Source organism: Lynx rufus, unplaced genomic scaffold, assembly GCF_022079265.1.
Source record: "Lynx rufus isolate CCGP_SWC_20201006 ecotype Redwood Valley unplaced genomic scaffold, mLynRuf1.p SCAF_14, whole genome shotgun sequence".
Lineage (NCBI taxonomy): Eukaryota > Metazoa > Chordata > Mammalia > Carnivora > Felidae > Lynx > Lynx rufus.
Window position 1 is genome coordinate 3,483,083 of NW_025814828.1, and position 19,646 is coordinate 3,502,728.

Here is a 19,646-nt window from a genome sequence, read left to right on the forward strand (position 1 = left end):
AGGTTGGTCACTTTTCTAAGGATAATCGCTAAATTTTGCTTTTATTCCATGCAATACTCAATAGAATGTTTTTTTCTACAAAGGATGAAAGATTGATTTTTAAAAATTTTTTTAAGGTTTATTTATTTTGGAGACCAGAGACAGAGCACGAGCCAGGGAGGGCAGAGAGGGAGACACAGAATGTGAAACAGGCTCCAGGCTCCAAGCTGTCAGCACAAAGCCCAACGCGGGGCTCAAACTCACGAGCCATGAGATCATGACCTGAGCTGAAGTCGGACACTCAACCAACTGAGCCACCCAGGCGCCCCGAAAGATTGATTTTTTTGACGTGTATCTATGGATACTTCCTTACGGTCTTGCTAGACTGCTCAACTTCAGACACTGAGAAAAAAAATGTTTACAGCCTGATTTAGGAAGCAGAGTATGTATATTTACCAATGGACTTATTCATCCAAAATTTAAAAATAGAAACTAACTGAGAGACAAAGGTCTTCTATTCCCCGTCTTTGTGCTACTTTAACCCTCTTTTAATGTCCCATTTCTTGATAAACTAGCTCGGCAAAGTCATCATCTGACAAACTCACCCATTGGTCAACTGATTCAATAATCTGATCCACACTCGCTCCGTTGATGGCTTTTAAAAATGAGATGCCGTAACCTAAGCAAATGAGTCTTTAGTGGTCAGAAATTCAGGCTGGAGGCCAAGAGAATGTAGGGGCAAATCACCTCTCTGCAGCGTAAATCAAATTACAGCATCTAGATGCCAGCTTGGGCCAAGCCAGGCAAGTTAACGAATAACTGGCACTCTGGGTAATTTATCTCCAAATGCAAATCTCAGCCTGTCATTTTCCTTCTTAAAAATATTCCTTCATGGGACTCCAGCTGTCAACAAGAGAATTCCCAAACAGGATACATGAGGTAATACATGCCAATTGCCTAGTATACTGCCTGGTGCTTTAGCAAGTGGTCAAGAAATGTGGGACGCTCTCCTCTTCCCCGGCCCGTTGGAGATTGATTGCAACTCGGCTCCAATCTGCTTCTGCAGGAATTATTTCCCCGGGTGACTGAACAACAGATATCATGAACGCTTTGCTGTCACTAAAATTTTCGCCAAGTATGTATTTATCTGTGAGGAATACAGACTTGTTAAAAAATAGTGGACCTAGGGGCGCCTGGGTGGCGCAGTCGGTTAAGCGTCCGACTTCAGCCAGGTCACGATCTCGCGGTCCGCGAGTTCGAGCCCCGCGTCGGGCTCTGGGCTGATGGCTCAGAGCCTGGAGCCTGTTTCCCATTCTGTGTCTCCCTCTCTCTCTGGCCCTCCCCCGTTCATGCTCTGTCTCTCTCTCTGTCCCAAAAATAAATAAACGTTGAAAAAAAAAAATTTTTAAAAAAATAGTGGACCTAAATATATACAGCCTCCAACTCTTGATTTCAGCTCAGGACATGATCTCACGGTTGGTGAGTTCAAGACCTGTGTCTGGCTCTGAGCGGACAGAGCAAAGGCTGCTTGGGGCTCTCTCTCTCTCTCTCTCTCTCTCTGCCCCTCCCCTGCTTGTTCTCTCTCTCTCTCTCTCTCTCTCTCTCTCTCTCTCTCTCTCTCTCTCTCAAAATAAATAAATATACTTAAAAAAAAGATTTCTTGTATAGATGACTGACAAGACTGTACTCCAGAAAGACTTGAGTAAGATCTTGCTCATATATATCCGAGGTTGAGAGACTCTGCTATTAAGACCCAGCCTCTCGGCAGAGGACTGTGAATTAAATGCTATATGCCTATCTCTATAATTAAATCACATGTACAGCCCATGTGGACCCAGGTACGCGAATGTACACGTCCTCAAAATGTGCAGAAACCCTGCCTCCTAAGTGCCCTGAAACCCTGTGTTCAACTTTCTTGCCAAGGGTCAGGAGCAGGTGTGGCCTCATCCCCCACATTCCTCCTTCCATTGTTCCAAACCATCACATGCCAACGTCTGGAGCGGTGGGTACCATTGCAGGCACCAGCTGATTAGGCTCCCTTGCTGGGTGTGGTAGCCACAGAAGGATCCTGAATGTCTCTACACAGAGCTGTGATATAGAACCTGGACTCAGGAAGTCTTGGTCCAGAAGGGGAATCCAAGGCCGGCTGGTTCTGCTCACTGTCCTCAACTCTATGGTTTCAGCAAACTTGCCTTGGTACTTTATATACACTGTAAGCACGTCCTTAACATACAAACCATGTACGTCATTCCAGGATTATATCATTAACATATCTCCTCTCTCTTTATTTATCTTTTATTTTCCTATCATAAATAACACCACAACAAAAATTCTTAGGCATCAATCTCTAGGAGCATTCAAAATATTATTTCATTAAAATGGATTTCTTGAGATGGAAGGAATGAATCAAAAGTTATGGAAATTAAAACATTTTTCTCACACATACGATTATACTACTTTCCCCAAAACCTAAGTACCAACACACAAAAATGCGCACCAAAAAAAGTCATGCATGCACGTGATCTTCAGCACTAAGTATTTTTTAATTTTGTCTTTGCTAATATTATCGGTAAAATCATGTTTGCTTTTATTAAATTGCATTTAATAACTCTTAATAAAATTACCTGGGAAACTCTCAGAAAGGCCTAGGTCTGAATTCTTTTCCCTTTTATGCACTGGGCCATTTAGGTAAAGGATGAACCCCTCCTGGCTTCATGTTTCCCATTTGTGACTTGGCACTTTGGAGAGCTATTGGGTGCACCCGATGATAGAAAATGCACAAACTTTAGTGCAAAGTTTCTGCTGTTAAAAACTCATTTGCCGGGGTGCCTGGGTGGCGCAGTCGGTTAAGCGTCCGACTTCAGCCAGGTCACGATCTCGCGGTCCGTGAGTTCGAGCCCTGCATCAGGCTCTGGGCTGATGGCTCGGAGCCTGGAGCCTGTTTCCGATTCTGTGTCTCCCTCTCTCTCTGCCCCTCCCCCGTTCATGCTCTGTCTCTCTCTTCCCCAAAAAAAAAAAAAAAAAAAAAAAAAACCTCATTTGCTGAATACCAACTCACATAATCTTCCTTACCATCACCATCATCACAAAACTCATCATCATCTTCATTGTTATTATCATCATCACCACCACCACCATCATCACTACCACCATCACCATCATCATCCACACCAACATCACAACCATCATCATCACCATCATCACTGTCACCATCACCACCACCATCAACACCATCCCCATCATCATCACCACCATCACCATCACCACCATCATCACCACCATCACCACCACCATCATCACCATCATCATCAACACCATCCCCATCATCATCACCACCACCATCACTGCCACCACCATCATCATCACCACCACCACCAGCATCAACACCATCATCACTATCACCACCACAACCATCATCATCACCATCATCATCAACACCATCCCCATCATCATCGCCAGCATCATCACCACTATCATCATCACCGTCATCATCACTGTCACCATCACCACCACCATCATCAACACCATCCCCATCATCGCCACCACCATCACCACCAACATCACCACCACCACCGGCATCATCAACACCATCCCCATCATCATCACTACCACTGTCACCACCATCATCATCATCATCACCACCATCATCACTATCACCACCACCATCGTCCCCATCATCACCATCAATACCATCCCCATCATCATCACCAGCATCATCACCATTACCACCATCACTGTCATCATCACTGTCACCATCACCACCACCATCATCAACACCATCCCCATCATCAACACCATCATCACCATCACCACTGCCACCACCACCACCATCACCATCATCATCAACACCATCCCCAGCATTGCCACCACCATCACCACCACCATCATACCCATCTTCATCACCACCACCATCACCACCGTCATCACCACCATCATCATCATCACCACCACCACCATCATCATCAACACCATACCCATCATCATCACTACCACCATCCCCACCATCATCATCACCATCATCATCACTATCACCACCACCATCATCCCCATCATCATCAAAACCATCCCCATCATCATCGCCAGCATCATCACCACTACCATCATCACTGTCATCATCACCATCACCACCATCACCACCATCATACCCATCGTCATCATCACCACCATCATCACTACCACCATCACCACAACCATCACCACCACCATCATCAACACCATCATCACTATCACCACCACAATCATCATCATCCCCACAAATACCACAACCATCATCACCACCATCACCACCACCATCATACCCATCGTCATCAACACCATCCCCATCATCACCACCATCATCATCATCATCACCACCACCACAGCCACCACCGCCACCATCACCACTGTCATCAAAATCATCACCGTCGCCATCACCATCGCCATCATTATCATCATCCTCACGGTCATTATCACCTCCATCATAATCACCACCATCATCATCTTCATTTCCATCATCACTATCACCACTATCATCAAAATCATCGTCTATTCCTACTACTACGGCTGTAGCTGCTGCTAGTATTACTATCTACAGTAATTCATTTATGAGGTGGCTATGTCCTCTGGCCATGGTTCTGTCCGTAGTTTGTTAAAAATTAGATTTTAAGGACCTAGAGGTAACAACCCCTTATTGTGTGTCTCTTAGCTGCCTGCAGATACATTTTGCAACCAGTTGCCCTTGGAAGTCACTCCACAAATTGACCCTGGTCTAAACTATATGAGCCATGGTTTCTTTAATGGGTTTCATTATTTTTTTTTCCAAATGGCAGAAAGGACTATTTCTTTATATTTGGTTTCACAATGCTTCAGGCCCATTTTTCTGAGGTCCTATTTATGACTATTTATTGTATCATGAATCTCATCATTAGCCATCATGTAAAGAGTCCTATAAATATGACAATAGTTAATACACACATATGTATGTTTGTTATGACTATTGCATGACAAAATCTTTGTCTATCATATGTGATGTTATTGTATGACTGTTATATGACAAAATATTTGTTGGTGTCACCTTCACAGTCATTAAAATTCAAATTCTTAGGGCCCATCCCCAGAACTGATGAGTCAGTAGGAGCCTGGGTGATGGCTAGGAGTCTGCATATGAAAAAGTTCCTGGTCAGTTTGAGAACAACTGTGCTACGTCCTTGGAAGTCTGGACTATGCCATTATATGTATTAACTACAAGATTCCCAATGACTTCATGAAGGTAGCCCTTTACATCAAGGGTCAGCAACCTTTTTCTATAAAGGGCAAAATAGAGGGGGCGCCTGGGTGGCTCAGTCCGTTGAGCATCAGACTTCAGCTCAGGTCATGATGTCATGGTTTGTGAGTTCAAGTCCTGCGTTGGGCTCTGTGCTGACTGCTTGGAGCCTGGAACCTGCTTCAGACTCTGTCTCTCTCTCTCTCTCTCTCTCTCTCTCTCTCTGCCCCTCCCCTGCTCACGTTCTGTCTCACTCTGCCTCTCAAAAATAAATAAACATTAAGCAAAAATTTAAAGGGCAGAACAGTAAGTATTTTGGACTTTGTGAGCTATATGCCCTCTTTTGTAGCTATTTGACTCAGCCATTGTACCAAGAAAGCAGCCACAGGAAATAGGCAAATAAATGGGTAGGGTTGGGTTCCATTAACCTTTTTTGCAAAAACAGGCAGCATCATGATGGATTCTGCCTATGAGTCATACTGTCCCCTCTTGTTTCACATCTTTAAATGGAAGTGAGGCCCTGTTTTAGTTGAACATTTGTCCTTATTGGGTATTTCAATCTTCATAAGATCACATCTATCAATAGTCTCTGTAGGTCAGACAATGATGAGAGCACACTGTCTTGCAATTAACTGACCACAACAGTGACTTCAAATTCACTCTCTCGGTCTCTTAAACCATACTCAGCCAAAAGAATCGATATTGACATCAGCTTGCAAGCTCCGTTCCTGACCACGGCGACCCCTCCGCCTGAAATCCCCCTCACCCACCAATCTGGTCAACTGTTGTCTTTCATAGTTTGCCTCGGTGTATCCTGACCTCTCAGTCCAGAAACATGCTCCTCCCAGATGTTCCCATACCTCCCCAACTTGTCCCATCATGGCGCTGATTATACTAAGTGGTAACTCTGGTTAACTGTCCGCCTTCCCCTGTGTGATCTGCAGGGGAAAGGATGGCACCCTTTCGGCAAAGTGGCCAGACAACTGTAACATGCTCAGTAAGTATTCGTTGAATAAATAAATTTGTCAATTGCATTTGTGCTAATGTCAGGAGCATCTACACGAGGAAATGTTAAGAAACCAAAGAAATACAATGAAATGAGGGTACTGGTGGCACCTACTTGGATTTACAAAGCTGCGTAAGAACTGAAGACCAGGTTTTACTACCATCCTGAGAACCTGCCTACCTCAAACTCTCAGAGAAGCCCAATGAGCAGAGGAAGCAGCTGAGGATGATGCCCTGCGCTTCCTGCAGAATTCCCTGGATACCATCTTGTCAGCCATTTGTTCAGTGCCCGACAATGCAACTCTTACCGATCCCTCCCACCTACTGAAGGCTTAGTCTGAAATTTGTTCAAATTCAATTTCGTTTCTCCTAGATCAACTCTCTAAGTTGGGTAATCCTTCAGCAAACCCAGCCCTTTAGCTGGAATGCTTAGAAGAAACAGACACAGTAGGTTACGCCCTATCCTAATGAGCTTGGCCCACTTCAGGGCAATTTTTCCACCTGGAGTCATAGCTCACGTTAGCCCTGTTTCGCCACCCAAGGCCAACCTCCAGAGCCAGACATCCGTCCAGAGCACAGCACCCCAATGTGGTTTCGCCTCAGTGTTGTCCAAATACAAATTTCCTCACGTTTCAGAGTTGGCCTGTGACCCATGCTGAACCAGTGGCGTCGTCCCCAGGGCAATGTACTTCTCGAAACTCAAGGGTGATATCACAGGGAAATGCTGGTGGCCGTTTTTGACCTCCACATGGAGACAGCCTCACAGAGAGACAGAAGAAATCCAAGGATAAACCAAAAGTGCCAGGTTAGTAACGGCGATGATTCGGATCTCTGTCCCAAAAATAAATAAACGTTGAAAAAAAAAAAAATTAAAAAAAAAAAAAAAAAGAATGAATTGCCCAAGTGTTATGCAGGACAGATGTCTGAAATTATGGAGTCAGCAGCGCTGGTTACTTCTCTAGGGTCTGGGGGAGAACAATGTCACTCTCTCTCAGTTCTCAGTTTCCGGTGCTTTCTAGCAATCTTTGGTGTTGTCTGTCTTGTGGATCCACTACTCATATCTCTGCCTCCACCTTCTTATGGCATTTTCTCCATGTAGATCTGTCTTTTTCCATGTGTCTTCTATTGTAAGGACACCAGTCATAATGGACTTAGGGTCCTTCCTAACATAGCATGACCTCATCTTACCTTGATTACATCTACAAAAGCCCTCCTTTCAAAGAAGCGGACATTCACTAATCAGGGATTACAACTTCCATATTATCTTTCTGGGGGGACACAATTCAACCCATAACACGGGTCAACTCAAAAACCCAATGACAAGAGAAAAGTCTGAAGGAATAAGAGCCATGCTATGATCTGTAAACGTCTTTTAAAAGATTCCAACTGACGGGGTGCCTGGAAGGCTCAGTCAGTTAAGCGTCTGACTTTGGCTTGGGTCACGATCTCACGGTTTGCGAGCTCGAGCCCCGCGTCGGGCTCTGTGCTGACAGCTCGGAGCCTGGAGCCTGCTTTGGGTTCTGTGTCTCCCTCTCTCTCTGTCCCCAACCCATTCGCATTCTGTCTCTGTCCCTAACAAAAAAATTAATAAACGCACGTCAAAAAAATTTTTTTAAAGATTCCAACCGATAGTCTGTGGCCTTAGGATAACAATTTCAAATCTCACAGACCCTTAATTCCTCTCAGGCTAGGACCTCATAACTTCTAACCTGATGATTTCTGGCATCTCAATTATTCTTTTTTTAATGGGTGTTTATTTATTTTGGGAGAGAGCATGAGTGAGAGTGGGGGAGGGGCAGGGAGAGAGGGAGAGAGAGAGAACCCCAAACAGAGTCTGCAGTGTTAGCCCAGAGCCCGATGTGGGGCTCGAACCCATGAACTCTGAGACGGTGACCTGAGCCAAAATCAAGAGTTGAAAGCTCACCCTAATGAGCCACCCAGGCGCCCCTCAACTCCATTACTCTAACCTGTGACCGTTACTGAATATCCTGGAAATCAGTCCATCACCATTAACTCAAATCACAGTCAACTGTATTTAAAAACAGACAACGCCCTGCTTCCTCAAAACTACAAAGCAATTAGCTTCTGGCCTGTTCTATCGCAATTTTATGCCGTCTTCCCTTGTAACACCTCTGGGGCTTGGTATTTCAGGGGAATGGGCAGCACACAGGCTTTGGCCCGGCTGCAACTGGGAAAGATAACGCAGCCAACATCCTGCAGGGATATCCAAGCCTCAGCCGCAAATTACCTTGTCCCGGTGTGTGCGCACACACTTTATCATGGGAAGCAGAGGGATCCTGTTTTCCATTACTTTCTAAATCATGTCGTAAAATAGGATGCTACTTCTTTAAAAAATTATGAGAACATGTGACTTTCAGGCACGATGTATGGAAGCCAAGAGCTTCAGGCATTCGCTAAAGAGAAAAATCTAAGGTCAACTCCAGCCTTGTTTAGAACATACATCGTGATGGAGAATAAATCATCAGAGGTGCCTGGGTAGTTCAGTCGGTTGGGCATCTGACTTCAGATCAGGTCATGATCTCACAGGTCATGGGTTCGATCCCCACGTCAGGCTCTGTGCTGACAGCTCAGAGCCTGGAGCCTGCTTCGGATTCTGTGTCTCTCTCTCTCTCTCTCTCTCTGCCCCCTCCCTTGCTCATGCTCTGTCTCTGTCTCTCAAATAACAAATAAACACTGAAAAAAATTAAAAACTTAAAAAGAAGTCAGTTGAGCATCTACTGATTTTGGCTCAGGTCATGATCTCACAGTTAGTGGGTTCGAGCCCCGCATCCCACTCTGTGCGGGCACCTCAGATCCTGCTTGGGATTCTCTCTCTCCTGTCTCTCTGTCCCTCTCCTGCTTGCTCTCTCTCAAAATAAATAAATAAAGTTAACATAAAAAGAATAAATCATCTTGGGGAGTCTTTGCACTGCTAGGTAGGAGGGTGGGTCAGTCTCATAGCCACGTGCTGGAGAAAGCTAAACCTGCTGAGGAGACCTACAAAAGTCTACACAGGAAAGGGCATAATACCTTGTCTTCAAAGATTTTCCAAGCAACAGAGTGAGCAAAAGAAGCATCCAAAATTGCCCCGGCTGTGTTGGTAGAAAGTTCACAGGTATAGATCACCAGCGCTTTGTCTAACAACAAAGTCAACTCTCTTAACGGAGCTGCAAAAGTCTTTCATGGCCAGGTCCAAAAAAGGCTGAGTGGCCAAGTGCTCCCCATTCACTCATTCATGTGACCGACGTCCTCCTGCCTAGAAAAGGTTTATGGCGAACGCAGTGCATGTGCGTTTGTTATATCTTGTCTGCCTCTCAGCACTCGCTTCATAAAAGAAGGGGCTTGGTTTTGTTCACTATTCTTTTTGTGAGTCTCAGCCCCTGGTCGCCTGGGTGTTGTTCCTTCTCTGCCTCTCTCCCCTCGGTATACGCTCTGTACAGACGCTGGCCAAGAGGCAATGCCCAGAGCATGGTGGATGCCCAGAAACGGTTGTAGAAGGAACAAATGAAAGAATAATCTCAAAACAAGTTTTAGAGTCCATCGGCGGTGTAGACTTGTAAAATAACCACAACTCTAAGGACACGGCAGATGTTACAACTGGGCATAGGGCTTCAGTGAGTAAAGAACAGGCAAATATGGCACTAAGGAAGACGGCAGATGCGATGAGCCCTCGAGAGGAGGTCTTTGTAATTCCGTGATGGGCACCCATCTTGGTGCCATCATGCACTCCAGGGAAATTTGGACCATGATACCCAACATACCAAGATCCCTTGATGGGAAACTTGAGACCATGGTACTCAACATACCAAGAGCTCTTCGTGGGAAACTTGGACCATGATACTCAACAGTCCAAGATCCCTTCATGGGAAACCTGGACCATGATACCCTATATACCAAGATCCCTTGATGGGAAACTTGAGACCATGGTACTCAACATACCAAGATCCCTTCGTGGGAAACTTGGACCATGATACTCAACAGTCCAAGATCCCTTCATGGGAAACTTGGACCATGATACCCTATATACCAAGATCCCTTGATGGGAAACTTGAGACCATGGTACTCAACATACCAAGATCCCTTCGTGGGAAACTTGGACCATGATACTCAACAGTCCAAGATCCCTTCATGGGAAACCTGGACCATGATACCCTATATACCAAGATCCCTTGATGGGAAACTTGAGACCATGGTACTCAACATACCAAGATCCCTTCGTGGGAAACTTGGACCATGATACTCAACAGTCCAAGATCCCTTCATGGGAAACTTGGACCATGATACCCTATATACCAAGATCCCTTGATGGGAAACTTGGACCGTGATACTCAATACAGCAAAACCCCTTGATGCGAAACCTTGACCATGATACTCAATGCCCCAAAATCTCTTGATGAAATGCAAGCAACTTGTAAAATGTACTACAGTGGAATTCGATCTCATTATTAGTTGATTTGAGCTCAACAGGAAAGATCTAATCTAAGTTGATAGATTTTAAACATTTAAATTTTCTTAGGGAGAATGCAGTTTTCTCTCTGTGCTGTGCTACTATTTTTGAATCTAAGCTATTCTTAAACACGCAAAACTAATGTGATAACTTTATTTCCTAGTCTCTGGGTAGATACATTACAAAATATAGTGATGAGGGCGCCTGGGTAGCTCAGTCAGTTAAGCGTCTGACGTCAGCTCAGGTCATGATCTCACAGTTCGTGAGTTTGAGCCCTGAATCAGGCTCTGTGCTGACACCTTAGAGCCTGGAGCCTGCTTTGAATTCTCTGTCTCCCTCTCTCTCTGTTCCTCCCCCACTCATGCTCTGTCTCTTTCTCTCTCCAAAAATAAATAAAAACATTTAAATTTTTTTTTAAAAAATAAAAATAAAATAAAATATAGTGATGAAAGTAATTCAGTAGATTGAAGAATTGGGAAGGAGGCAGAAATCTTTTAATAAATGATATATATATCTTTAATTTCAGGTGAGAAAAGTACATTTGAACTTGTTAAGAATGGAACTTTACGTTCTCTGATTTAACGTTACTGCCTAGTGGTGCTGAGAAGAAAAATGTGCATTGGAATTCCTGGGGATGGAGTCCCAGTAATGAATCCTCTGACGTCAAAAATGTAACGGCAAAAAACACCCAGGTGAGCGCTTTGCATGCAAGATTATACCATCAGTGCACTGTCCTATCATTTTGTTAGGTTTTATCTCTCCCTCCTCCCCATTTTTGCACTTTTTATGTCTTAGCCTATCTAGAGAAGCGATAAATGAGGAGCTTATTTGGAGGAGTTCAGAAATCCCTTCCTCACTGCAAAACATACGCGTATATGCCTCGTGTATCATGTCAGGATTGGTGGAAAACGTTCCCTTGTGGATCCGCAACAGAAAACATCAACTTACAGACTGCCCTCCTTTTATTTTTTTTCTTGAGATCCTAACAACTCCCTGAATTCTTCTGCCCACTGAACCCTTTCTGAAACTTGAGTTTTGTTACAGTTCATTCATTTTCCAAGCAAAGAGCTTATATTCTCTTCTATCACCATTTGGACTGGTCCAATGCCTTGTGTATGCTAAGTGCAAATGGTCATTTTTTTAAATCGGTAATTTTTTAATGAATCAGCTAAAAGGGCTTTAAAGGAACAAACGAGAAGAAAAGAGATACAGAATCAAAATTGGGATGAGGAGATTCATAGATTGACTGGCTTGAGTTGGAAATAAGTCAACTCATAGCAGGTGAGTTGGATGTTAAGTGAATACTGGACTTCACTTGTGGATGGAGGGATGAGTAAGTCCCCAAAGAGATGATGCAGAATGTGGCTGAAGGCATCAGTTTAAGGAAGAAGGGGAGTTTACAAACTTTCTCGTATCTTGTGGAAACACACCACAAAACTCCCTTGCTGAAGAGTCAATCCCTCCTGCATTCCTCCCTTTCTGCTGGGAACAGAGCAAACGAGTATGTGCTCACAGCAGACAAGAGAGTGTTTTGCTTAAAGGGGACGTCAGAGTGCTTGCATATTCGGAGAGGAAGGGACCTGTATAGTGTTAGTATGTTCCAATGTCCAACTGGGCGTTTTCAGAAATCGTAACACATTTCATCTTCATTGGACAGTGGATATCACGCTTGAGTGGATACCTTTCACACACACACACACACACACACACACACACGTTCACTTTCCAAAGTAATCAGATATGTGACATCTAACAGGAAATGTTTTTCACTTAAAAAAAAATCTGTGGGGCGCCTGGGTGGCTCAGTCGGTTGAGCATCCGACTTCAACTCAGGTCATGATCTCAGATTCGTGTGTTTGAGCCCCGTGTCGGGCTCTGTGCTGACAGCTCAGAGCCTGGAGCCTGCTTCAGATTCTATGTTTCCATCTTTCTGTGCCTCTCCCCCACTCACGCTCTGTCTCTCTCTCTCAAAGATAAACAAACAAAACATTAAGAAAAATCTGTTTCTCGTTTGTGGAAACCTATTTCTCTGAACCCAAATACAGAATATCTGATTGGATCAGTAAAATAGAGAGCAGTCACTTTTATTTATCTTAACGACTATCACTCTTTGGCTTTTGTCCTGGATGTCACCTGTGAGCTCACTGTGTGATCTGTAGGTCGCATGTGTTCATGTGTGGGCCCCCGCTTTGCACACCACACACCCTCCATGGTCGTCAAATCCAAAGCTACAGAAATCTTCGCTTCTGTTCGCTTTTGCTGCCATTTGGATAGGAGCGCTCCAAGGAGAGGCGCTCTTGGACATAAAAGAGGGAAAGTGAAATGAATTTAGTATGAAAACACCCTGGTTTAGTATGAAAACGGAGCAGGAAGGCAGGGACCTACTCCCGACCATCGAACACGAGGAACTGAATCTTCCAGTGAAAGCTCATGTAGCGAGAATAACATGACATTCACATGAAATTCAACAGATAATGTACTGACCTCTTCCATGTCAAAATTATCTGTATAATCATCTTGTTAATTATGATTCATAATTAAGCAGCGGCATACTCCAAAATTGCTAGAATCCTAAACAATATGCAGAAGAGGTCTAAGAGGCCTGCTATTACCACTAATATAGCTGACGTCACTAAATGTGGAGAAGGTTGAATGTCTCAATCTTCTAAGCTGGTAGAGAAATGCAGGTTATCAGAAATCTACTCCAAGATAACCGTCTTCGCAAAATGCTCAATTCCCTTCCAGGAATCCTTGTCAGAGAGATTTCTGTTTAATAATCTTCCATAATTACCTTCCCTTACAAGCTACTTCTACACAACGTCACAGACCCGAGTGACAGACGGAAATGACAATCCTTTGTTTTCACAGAGTTGCATGTTGATTCGTTAAAACATCTGTCTCACTGTGTTAACTCTAACTCGGTTACCCTTTTACTTTGTCACCTGCATGTGACTTACATGCATACAAATGGACTGAGACTTGATGAGAACAGAAAGGAAATTAATCTCTCTTTTATCTCACGTTTAAAAAAAAAAAAAGACTACTATTGTCTTTGGATGTGCAAAGGCACTCTTCCAAGAAATGAATTTTAATGCTTTCTTGATGATTAATTTCTGTAACTCACACAGGATGCTAAAAACGCATTTGACAACTGAGGCTGGAAAAGACCAGGCTCCGGAATAAGGGAGAGCAGAATAATTCTGTGCTCTTGTAAAACAGTATCGTATTCCCTCTACATTCCCTTTTCTTAAAGCCATACTCAGCACTATCAGAAAGGATGGTCCCTCGATCCCGTTCCTTAAGCTGACCCGTCCACTACCACAGTAAATGATTATGTGACAGACAAGAAACATTTATTACGCACTGGATTAATATTTATGTTAGACTCCACAAGCACATGCAATTTTGCTGATATGTTGTTTTTGTTCCCTTTTTGACGATGAATTATGCTGCACTAACATCGGACTACAGAGTGGTTACATGTGCAGGATACTTCATACATGAACGCCTTAAATCCCAATGGATCTCATTCACACCCACAGGAAACAGAGGCACGTACAAGCCATGTGACCTGTCCGCCGTCATCCCTTGGCTGGTAAGGGGAAAGGCTGGCATGTGAACCCAGGTGGGCACGTTCTTACAGCTATCTCTCTAGACTCAGCTGGAGGCGGGAAGCGGGTTTACATCAAAAAGCATAAAGATGAGGGTTGATGGGGGGGTGGGAGGGAGGGAAGGGTAGGTGATGGGCCTTGAAGAGGGCATCTTTTGGGATGAGTACTAGGTGTCGTATGGAAACCAATTTGACAATAAATTTCATATATTAAAAAAATAAATAAATTTTAAAAAATGCCCAAGTTCTATAATACTTAGTAAAAAAATAAATAAATACAAATAAAAAGCATAAAGAGACTCTTATGGTTTGCCTCCCTCTCTGTTTGAAATAAACGCATAAGAGAGTCTTAAATACAGAGAACTGAGGGTTGATGGAGGGGCAGGGGAGGGTGGGGGGAAATGGGTGGTAGGCACTGAGGGGGGCACCTGTTGGGATGAGCACTGGGTGTTGTATGTAAGCGATGAACCAAGGGAATCTGCCCCCGAAACCAAGAGCACACTGTACACATTGTATGTTAGCCAACTTGACAATAAATTATATTAAAAAAAAAAAAGCATAAAGCATCACTCTGCCCAGATCTTGGTAGGATCTTGAGGTCTACAGGTGAGGAGCCCAAACTATTTTGCTAACATGGGTGCAAACGGGACACCATTTAGACATGCAGCTCCCGTTGTGAGCGAGATTTAGTAGACAGAAGAGGACCACTTGGGTGTTTTGCTGTGGCTCATTCATTGACATTGACTCTGGAAATTTTAAATGGCCCTTCATGACATCCCTGTGTACAATCCCTCTGAAGTATGACACTTAGTAGGATTTGCCCTAGCCCTATACTATCACAGTGGACACAAAGGTTGCGTTTCTACCCAACAGAGTTAATGCCTCAACTCTGCAGAGTGCCCGCAAACTGGAACGAGTACCATCCCCTTGGTATGCGTGCAGAAAGCAGCAAATTTTCACCAGCCAGCATTAAGAAGGTCTTCCCACCTATAGGCAACACTGGAGATGGAAAGGAAAGCACACGGAGTCTCAGAATGGGTAGGGGTTCTGAAGGCTCAAAACAAACCAAGTGCTTCAGCCATTACTCTGTTTTCACTTAGGGTATAGGCTTCACTGTGGAGTTCTAGCAGGATTGTAACACACTGCCGTGCACGTTGCATCGTCACACAGCAGCAAACAGGTGTTACCTTACAGTTGGGAAGGTCAGGGTTGGAAGCTGGCACCGGGAGACAGAAAGCAGCAGCGCCAGGGTGCAGCAACGGATGGAGGGTCTTTGTCATTAACTGGTGGTCCCACCCAGGTTGTGCAAGCTACGCTCCCCTTAGCGTCAAGTCAACCGATGAGCCAAGGCAATGCCACACGCAATGGAAACGGCCCTTCGCCATGGAAGGTGTCACAGTTACAGGTGCCAGGGATTAGCAATGGAGGTGCCTTTGGGGAGTCGTTTTTTTGCCCACAAGCGTCCGTCTCCCTAAATTAGGAATCCTCATGTCCTGTGCAATCCCAACATCTAAGCAAGTGGTGGGTACTCAAGAACTATCTTTGGGAGTCAAGTCAAGGTGGGCATGGTCAACCCCGTCACCCTCTGATTGACACAGAAAGAATGAATCTAAAAAATTGAGGGGCGCCTGGGTGGCGCACTCGGTTAGGCGTCCGACTTCAGCCAGGTCACGATCTTGCGGTCTGTGAGTTCGAGCCCCGCGTCGGGCTCTGGGCTGATGGCTCGGAGCCTGGAGCCTGTTTCCGATTCTGTGTCTCCCTCTCTCTCTGCCCCTCGCCCGTTCATGCTCTGTCTCTCTCTGTCCCAAAAATAAATAAACGTTGAAAAAAAAAAAATTTTTAAAAAAAATTGAAGGATCGGGGCGCCTGGGTGGCTCGGTCGGTCAAAAGTCCAACTCTTTTTTTTATGTTTATTTGTGTTCATTTTGAGAGAGGCAACGAGACAACAAGCAGGGGAGGGGCACAGAGAGAGATGGAATCCCAAGCAGGCTCCACACTGTGACAGCTCAGCTGACAGCTCAGCTCTTAAGCAGGTACACCACCCAGGTGCCCGTAACTGTCCGACTCTTTATTTCGGCTCAGGTCGTGATCTCGCAGTGTCTGAGTTCAAGCCCCGCGTCGGGCTCTGTGCTGACAGCTTGGAGCCTGGAGCCTGCTTGGGATTCTGTGTCTCCCTCTCTCTCTTCCCTTACCCTGCTCATACTCTGTGTCTCAATAATAAATAAACGTTAAAATTTTTTTTAGAAAATTGAAGGATCAAAGTGGTATATGCAATATTGCTGTCTTACATCATTACATAAATGCATTGATATGAGTTAAGGCAGTCCATAAAGGGAGGTCCTTGGAGGAATCAGCATGTTGCCATTTCAATATGTTATTAAGGGTGGGGAGTTCATTCATTAAGTGAATAACCAACAATTAAATTTCTAAAGCTCCACATTGATTCTCAAATTGATGCAAATATTTTTAAAAAGAAAAGAAAAAGAAACCTCAAGACTCCTGACCCTACAGGCTGTGATTTGTTCTTTGTACAAACATACAGGCAGGTACACCTTCACTCACGAGCGAAATGCCAATATTTATACGTTGTAGGAAAACACATTCTGCCTTTCGGCCCCTACTGGATTTCTGATTCTCTCGTCAAGATCACGTGAGATACTGTTTGCAAAACAGCTCTGAACAGGTAAGCAAGCCACGCTGGCCTTACTCTTTTAAGTTTGGATTGCTTTTCCATCAGGTAGCATTTCCCAATTCCTCGTCAGCAGCAGACCACAGTGAAATGGCCAAATCCTTCGTGTTTCCGAGCTACACAACTGCACATCTCAGTGCTGCAGTCAGGAAGGCTACTGACTTTTCTCCGGGGTTGGTCTCTTTCGGACCAACCGACCTCTCACCGGGAGGGGAGAGCCACAGAGTCCCCAGCACGGCAAGCGTACCAGGACGGCGAATTTCATCTTGTACGCTGTGTTGTTCTCTCTGTCCTTTTCTGCCTTTGCTTCTTCTAATTTCTTATTTGCATAGGTCGCGAGGAGAACAACCACCACCCAGCTAAGCGGCTTCAGAAGTGAGCTGTCTCGTTAGTTTGGGGTATGGTTATGCTTCCCTACAAGCACCACCAGCCAGAGATTATAATTATATTAGTGTACAAATAGAATAGTGCACTGTCTTTCCTCCTCTTTCTCCGGGGGTTCTCTGTGATGTGGGTAATAGACCACCACGGTCTGGTGTTTCGTGACGTGCTGAGGCTACCTTTCAGCACGGACAAGGACACAGCACAGGACAGCTGATCCAATTTTGGACACCGTGGATCCCTTCTTGCACGCCCTCAGGCAAATCTTAAGTAAAAATCATTCTCCAAGGATTAAAGGGGGGCAAAAAGAACAAAAAGAAAAAGAAATCTCTCCCCTAAAAGATGCAAAGGACACATTTTCGTTTCTATAGTTGATGGTGTCTATGGTTCCTGTAAATTACTTCTTTTAATTCCAGTAAGATGTACCTTTCAGGCTTTTGTCTCCCCTTGTCTAAAAATAGCATACGCAAATGGTCAGTGAGAAATGTGTTCACACTGCAGCATAACATTAGTCTGGTTAGCCTTTACAAATTTTTTTGTTTTTTAATTTGAAATCTACACAGACAGGAAGATAACCAAATTTTACTACCGTTGGATTAAATGAATAAATCAAACATCATTGGTTCTTACAGATTTTCATGGCTGTGCTACTGAGAAGAAAGGGAACATTTTGTTCAAGCAAGCACATTATCTCCTAATGTAGCTAGAATCATGTAAGGATACTCGTTAGCCATTTGACTGCTGTGAATATTAGGAGGAAACAAGCTGTAAATTTATGTTAGCAATAATGAGTCTAAACAATGAAATCCAACCATTGTATGAAATATCCCTTGCTTCTATGTTTAAAACAATCAGTGGTTTTCCTTTCAAGACTCGGAAGGAAGGAAGGAAGGAAGGAAGGAAGGAAGGAAGGAAGGAAGGAAGGAAGGAAAAAGAGGGAGAAAGGAGGGAGGGAAGGAAAAGAAAGAAAGAGAAAGAGAGGAGGGAGAGAAAGAGGGAAGGAAGGAAGGAGGAAACTGCTAAAATCTTTAGGCATTAATGAAAAAGAACCATGCCTTCTAATTTTCAGTTTGCAACTTAAACATGACAGTGTTCTTAATTCTATTGTTTTCTATAGACTCGTCCCTTTACAGATGATGCGGGCAGAAAAGGTAACACTACATGCTCGCACTGGTTATCCGCTGCAGATACACATTGTAAACACGCTAAAAAGGCAATAGATGAAAATAATTAAGTCATTAATTACAGCACCGTCCATCTCTGAGTGCTCGGTAAATACAAGGGGAATGAATCATAAATTAGGGTCGTCGCTGCATTCACAATATGAAAAATGTAAACAGGTTATAGGAAAAAATATCATGCACAGGACATTCGAAAACCCTGTTGGCAAATCCAACACTGGGCGAGCACGTGCTGTTTACTGTTTAAATAAACTACTCACCATCCTCCGTGGGCACGTAGATGTTTAAGTAAAGGCAGTCTTCGTTTTGATCTTGAACGTAGGTCATTAAAGTATCCAAATTAGCAGTAAACCAGATGGGCAGCATATCATGTAATAAAGACCTCTCGTCCAGGTGTTGGGGGCACACCGCAGCGAACTGGGTGGCATTTCGAACTCCAGTCCATGAGGACGGGGGCTCTGGGGGCTGAAATCGCCTCTCTCCAGTGGGAGGAGAGGCATACGGGACCCCCAAGTACTGCTCCACTGGACCCAAAATCTCATTGGGCAATGGTGTTCTTAAGCCCCGGATTTTGCCATAATTTGTGTTGACCACTGGATACTGTGCTTGGCTGTCACTGAGCGTGAACTTAATGGCAAGAGCGGTTATCCACAGGAGAACATTGGAGTTCAACATGACGCAGACCGGGGTAAAGAACAACGGAAGCCATAACAGTCCCTTGGGCCTCGACATTGTTCACTTCCACATCCGCGGGTGTCCGTGTGATACAACTCCAAGCAAACAGAGCCGTGAGGCGAGCCCGCAGAGAGATAGGGCTTTCCAGGGAGCAAAGGACCCAGGAGGGGAGCCTCTCAGATGGGTCATAGACAGAGCCCAAGGTTAAGAAGAAACCCAGCAGTTGTCTCGGCAGCCCATTGCGAGAGAGAGCAGCCCTCTCTTAATCCTGGCACCGAATCCCGGCAAGTGTGAGGCTCCAAGGAGGCGGTGACCATCCGATACCCGAGGACAAGGATTCCTTAGGAAAACTCCCAGGCAGAGCAGTCCGCCTAATGGGGGAGAAGAAAACAAAAGCAAACACGGATGATGATAATGAAGCCAAGGGTGCCATGCAA

General features: G+C 44.5%; 1 protein-coding gene across 2 annotated transcripts in view; it reads right to left on the reverse strand.

Annotated features, from left to right (window-relative positions):
• Positions 1 to 19,266, reverse strand: part of NLGN4X (neuroligin 4 X-linked) — a 238,815-nt gene extending 219,549 nt beyond the window's left edge. For both annotated transcript variants that reach the window (XM_047076352.1, XM_047076351.1), the window contains exon 1: positions 18,795 to 19,266. In XM_047076352.1, the coding sequence (XP_046932308.1) occupies positions 18,795 to 19,266 (472 nt within the window). The remainder of the gene's footprint in view (positions 1 to 18,794) is intronic.
• Positions 19,267 to 19,646: the final 380 nt, after the last annotated feature.